At 40.6% G+C, this 6,000-nt stretch overlaps 1 protein-coding gene across 2 annotated transcripts in view; it reads right to left on the bottom strand.

The window, feature by feature from the left end:
• LOC118361160 (dihydropyrimidine dehydrogenase [NADP(+)]-like) overlaps positions 1–6,000 on the bottom strand; it is a 237,050-nt gene that overhangs the window by 209,829 nt on the left and 21,221 nt on the right. For both annotated transcript variants that reach the window (XM_052483339.1, XM_052483340.1), the window contains exon 2: positions 4,059–4,169. In XM_052483339.1, coding sequence (XP_052339299.1) covers positions 4,059–4,169 — 111 coding nt within the window. The remainder of the gene's footprint in view (positions 1–4,058; positions 4,170–6,000) is intronic.

Below are 6,000 nucleotides of genomic sequence, written 5' to 3'. Positions count from 1 at the left end.
GCAGAAAAAGACAGACTCTCCAATACAACCCAACACTGCAGAGTTATGTGCATCCTTTCAAGCACACCCTTCTCTTTCACCTGTGGTGAATTATTCACCATTTTTCATTAACCTCTTAGGGCTGGCATCAGGGGAAATTTCAGAGTGACAACTAAAAATACAACTTCGTAACATTAAACATTCTTGGAAATGCAAGTGTCTTACACCCTTCAAAAGATTAGAATCTTGGTAATCAAACTCCATTTTCCAATTTAAAATAGCTATTACAGAGAACAAATACCATACTTTTGCTTGAGAAGAGCAATCAACAACAGAAACAATTTTCCGCCATGACAGTTTTTACACATTCACATCTGAAGGTAAAATCATGACTTACATTCTGATATCTTGCTCTTATTTCTCTTCCTGAGGGTCCCAGTGATCAAATGAAGTGCTGTTTTCTTTGATAAAATCAATTTTATAGCCTAAATCGAAACATTTTGTAAACCGTTTGTGCCGTGAATTCCATCTCTATCAATTTTTACGGAGCATTCGACGTGATTACACACAGTAAACAATCGTTTATCTAGTCATGATTGGTTTCAGTGCATTCCTCTGGATGTTTGCAACACAGCCAAAGTGTTTTTTTTTGCGGGGAGTATTGACCGAAGTGAACTGATTTGAATACAATGAACAATGACTACCTTACGCACCAATAATTTTAGCGAAGCTTCATTGATTGACTATATTTCTGCCCAATGACCACTGATCTTCTTGAAATCTAGCTGGGTAGTTAGCCAATGAGCTGAGGTAAACGCCAGTATGTAATGGTTTTGGGTTGAACCGCCATTCCTTGTTTGTAATCGCACGCGTAAGGAACTGCATTCTCGCCTTGACGATCAGAGTGTCACGAATATCACCGAAGGTGACTCCCCTTCTTGTTCGGGTGGTGCTCGGCGGTCATCGTCGCCGGTCTACTAGCTATCGCCGATCCGTTGTTCTGTGTTCGTTTAGTTTTGTCTAATTGGTAGCACCTGTTTCTAGTTTGGTTGTTAGGATTGGGTTATATATAGTCTGTTCATCCCGCTTCTGTTTCGTGCGGGCTTGTTCTCCTGTTTCCTTGTTTGAGTGTATTTTTGTTGGCATTTTGGGTTTCACGCTGTCCGTTTATATTTCTGTTAATTTGTGTTTCCACTTTTGTTCATGTTATGTTTCCAGGACATTAAAGCGTGTTGTTTTTCCCACATCCTTTGCTCTCTGCGCCTGACTCCACACCTCTTCACTCATTTACTCGTAACACAGAGGAGTTACTGTGAGGCTTTTTACGCGCAGCTGTATTTCAGAAAGTTCGGATTTTCAACGATTTTATTGAAGATATCATGGCGAATAAATCAGGAAAAGCGAAGTCAAAGTCTAAAGTGAAAGTGAAAAAGTGAAAGTGAGACAGAAATTTTGTTTGAGGAATCTGAGTGTTATGATTCAAACAGGAACTGAGGAGCTTTTTCTGCAAGGACAGGACGTACTTCTGGACGGGTAAGGGCTAATGCCGTTTTATGAAATATATATATATATTGAATGGAGTTGAATGGAACAGCACTTCACCTTAGTGACTGTTCCCTCTGCTCTATAAAATACATATGTTTATTTTATGTGATGTTAGAAGGCTCATACAATACAAATATTTTTTAAATGTTTTCTTTCAGTGATAGCGACTCTGACTGGGAGCCCCCGGTGCCAAGCTGCCCGCTCTACCTCTGCCCCCAGTGGTGTTCATATGCCACAGTTCATTACTGCAGGCATGACTATGCCTCAGGGACAAAAGGGCACAGCATGGAGGTGTCGTTGTGTTATGTGTCGCATGAACTGCACCCCTTGTTAATTTTGCCTCTGCTTTACATCAGAAAGAGTGCTATAGGACATTGCACAGGCAGCAACATATTGTGTCGAGGACTTCCAAATGGTGTACTGTTTTTTTTTTGTTTTTTTTCTAATATTTTTTAAAACATTTGTTTGTGTGTGTGTGTGTGTGTGTGTGTGTGTGTGTGTGTGTGTGTGTGTGTGTGTGTGTGTGTGTGTGTGTGTGTGTGTGTTAGAATTGCTTTTTGATATGTTGTATATAGTTATTTGCACTGTTGTATATAGTTATAGGTCATTTCACCAATTCGGCCACTTTGGTACATTTGGGCAACTTGGGTGACTTCATGCTAAATGTCACGTAGCTCACCCATTCATGAAGTTATCAGCCTGAAACTGTGCACACCTACAGTTGCCCTCTTGTGTTATCCATCCAAATTATCTCCAGCATCCTATCTGACTGTGTTGTGTGGCTATTCTAGTACATGTGAAAGATGATACTACAACAATAAAAAACAGAAAACGTATGCTCTTTCTTTCTCTTTTCTTTCACCAGATCTACTGTGTTATATTCTCCTACATTCAATTAACATTTCCACAAACTTCAGAATGTTTCCATTCAAATGATACCAAGAATATGCATATCCTTGCCTCTGGGGCTGAGCAACAGGCAGTTAGATTAGGGTATGTCTTCAGGCAGAAATTGAGAACAAAGGGATGCAGCCATAACAGGTTAACAAATAAGGTTTTATATGTAAGATGGCTAAGTAAAGAGCACAAATATGGATTATTATTATATTATTATTTGTGCCCTGGTCCTATAAGAGCTCTTTGTCACTTCCCATGAACCGGGTTGTGACAAACTCACACTCATTATTATGTTTAATAAATGTATCATATAGTGTGTGTGGCAGGCTTACAATGATGGCAAAAAACAACATTTGAGAGTATGCTGACCCTGGTGCTAGAGGGGGTACGCAGCTGGAGGTTGAATGTTTGAAGGGGTACGGGACTATGAAAAGTTTGGGAACCACTTATAGAGGGAATAGAGTGACATTTGGGATGCACATAATGTTTGTGGCCTCTATCGCATCCATCCTGACCCCCAGAACACTTATAAGGATGCTCCAGGTTCTGAACAAACTTCTTAATTAAAATGGGCACCGTTCTTGCCCTTCGCAAGTGGATAAATATGTTACATAGGATTGCTCTATACCCTATCGTTAAAAGAAATCAAAAGACAGCTATGGACTATAATGGTTTAGCAGTAGAAGGGTGTTTCGATGGAAGAGGGATCAGGGAGAATGCTGTGTGTTGCCAAAACACTTTCAGTTCGATGGTTGACGCCTTGCTTTGTTACTTTGATAAAGATATGACAACATTCATCAAATTAACCTAAAATACTTCATCCACATATTTATTCATGATTATAGTAGACCAATAGACTGTATGCTTGGTTATTTCAGATAAAGAACTTCACCAATCCATGAACATAAATGTGTGCATAGGTTCTGGATATATGCATATACGCCATATGTTCTAACTATTAAGCTTTTCAACAGTACATAAAGTGGAGAATCCATCACCATTGATTAGTGTGATGAATTAGCTGGTTGTACTTAGGCACAGAGCAGTCAGCAGGGAGAGAGAATAATCTCTCCTACAAAACATCTTCAATTTATTTTGTGTATACATCAGACACACACACGAACACAGACACGCACAACACACACACACACACACACACACACACACACACACACACACACACACACAGTGTCGTATCAGTTCCCTTCAAGGACAGACGAGGGACTGCAGCCACCTGCCAAAAAACAAACCGTGAGGCTGGTCTTAGGAGATATTCTCTGAGACTTTGACAGCATGTGCCTGGAATCCTAAGATAATTGTGTTTGTGTGTGTGTTTTGTGTTTGCTTGTGTGCGACAGGGACGTGACAGTGAAGTGTGCGTGTGTGTGTGTGTGTGTGTGTGATCTTGTCAGGGTGTCCGGGACACAGCTGTGGACATTGACATAAGTCCAAGCAAAGGTTAAAAAACAGCTACCAGAGATAACCTCGTCAGACGAGGTGGGGATCCAAGAAAAACACGGTTCTCTAAATTTGGAACCAGTACAACATCTACGACAGTCATATGTCTTGTTTGGTGTGCGTTCGTATGTGTGTGATGGGGAGGGGGGGGGGGTTCAGGGTTAGGGAGCTCTACTCACATCACAGCCTTTCTCTGGGTTTCTTTTCCAGTGCTTCTTCTCTACTTTCTTAGCAGAGGTGGAGCAGATATCAGCATGGCTCTTCACCCGGGGGTTCAGGGCCAGGATATTCTGATAACAGAGGGAGAAGGGGGTGGTGAGAGAAAAAGTCAACTTTACAGTAAAACAGAGCAGGGGGAGGGACTATTTATACCTCAAAAGTAAAATATGCATGTCAGTTGTATCACAAAACATAGCCGGAAATTGATGGTTTTCCTAGAAAACAGTTAGATGGTTATCCTAGAAAACAGTTAGCTAAAATCCCTGTTAAGAGGTTGAAATAGTCATTTATGGTCTAATGACTCTATTTTTCAGGGATTCCCTTTTTCCAGTAGCAATAAATACCAATTAATTCACTAAGAATATATTATTTTACCTGTACGTTTCCCAAAACAAATCAGAAATGTGCATTGCATATGTTGCGTAAGGAGGTTTCATTGTTCTACATTCAGGGTAGCAGTTGTCCCATGGGCATTTCCATGGTAACAGAGTGATGCGGAGACTCCAATTTTTCACTTTAAGATGTATGTCAAACAAAAACCAATGAAAAGCAAAGTTAAACAAACCATATAACTCTAGGCACAAGGACTACTTCTAACAATTTCCACAGAAAACGTTACAAAAACAAATGTCCTTGAAGAACAGTACAGATGCAAAGTCTGGTAATAGAAGGACGGTTTTACATTTGAGTCATTTAGCAGATGCTCTTATCCAGAACGACTTTCAGGAGCAATTCGATGTAAGTGCCTTGCTCAAGGGCACATTGGCAGATTTCTCACCTAGACGGCTCAGGGATTCGAACCAGCGACCTTTAACTGGCCCAACACTCAACGCTAGACTACCTGCCAGGTTTGTGCTATTGGTGCCATTCTGTTACCAAATTTCCAAAACACCATCTTCACACGTGACAACAAAACCGTCAGTCATGTAACCTTCCATTACAATCAACTCCCCCCACCACCCTGCATTACCACTGATCAGCAATCATGAGCCTCTTCACTGTATTCATTATGAATGCAACACACACTCCAGTTTAAGCAGTGCACAGTAGAGCATAGCGCATCCATGAAACACCATTCATAAAGATCGGGAAACTGGGAAGACCGCAGGGACTTGGATTCTAAACACCGTGTGTGGATATGAGGATGTAAAGCAGCTCTAGGGATTCAGATTACTGCATACTGTTTTCACAGTAACTACAGAGTTGCTACATACTGTGATATGGGGTTGTCTGTGCTCTTTAAAATGTCCTTTAAACCAAATAATGTCTGTTCCAGGTGCATAAGTATTAAAATGGGAATACTGGAAAAGATGGAGATCCGCACACTTTCGAAAAAGAGAAATACATCTAGAAACTGAGGCTTAAATGCAAAAATAGAGGTGTTTTATTGGGACATTGTGAAGCCCAAAATGTTGATTGTGCAGAAAAGTGAAAGGTGAAAAACAATACAAACGTCTCGGCATCAAGCCATCATCAGAGTGAATCGTGAACGCACAAACTAGGCTTCTATTTGAGGTTGTATACAGTATGTCACATGATCTAGTGAGGAAATCTATACATTCAAACAAGTAAATAGTACAATAGCATGATTAAAGTACAATACAATGCCTTTATTTTTGCATTTAAGCCTCCGTTTTGGATTTATTCCCCTTTTTCGACAGTGTATGGGTCTACATATTTTCCTTGGGACACATTGATAAATCAATTGGAGTATGTTGGCAGCCAGTGTTTGCTTTGGGGGGCAAGAATATGCCTTGTAAAATCTGACGGTATACTTTCAGACGACTGGTTATCAAATGCTTCTACCGTCTTATGTCAGGTGTATCCCCCAGACCAAGCAGCTAGCTCTCCACCACTGAACGTTTAACCCCTTCAGACTCTAGGGGCAGTATTTCATTTTTG

This window comes from Oncorhynchus keta, chromosome 28 (assembly GCF_023373465.1).
Source record: "Oncorhynchus keta strain PuntledgeMale-10-30-2019 chromosome 28, Oket_V2, whole genome shotgun sequence".
NCBI classification, from domain to species: domain Eukaryota; kingdom Metazoa; phylum Chordata; class Actinopteri; order Salmoniformes; family Salmonidae; genus Oncorhynchus; species Oncorhynchus keta.
The sequence above is the reverse complement of the archived record's forward strand: the minus strand, read 5'-3'. Positions and strand labels throughout refer to the sequence as shown.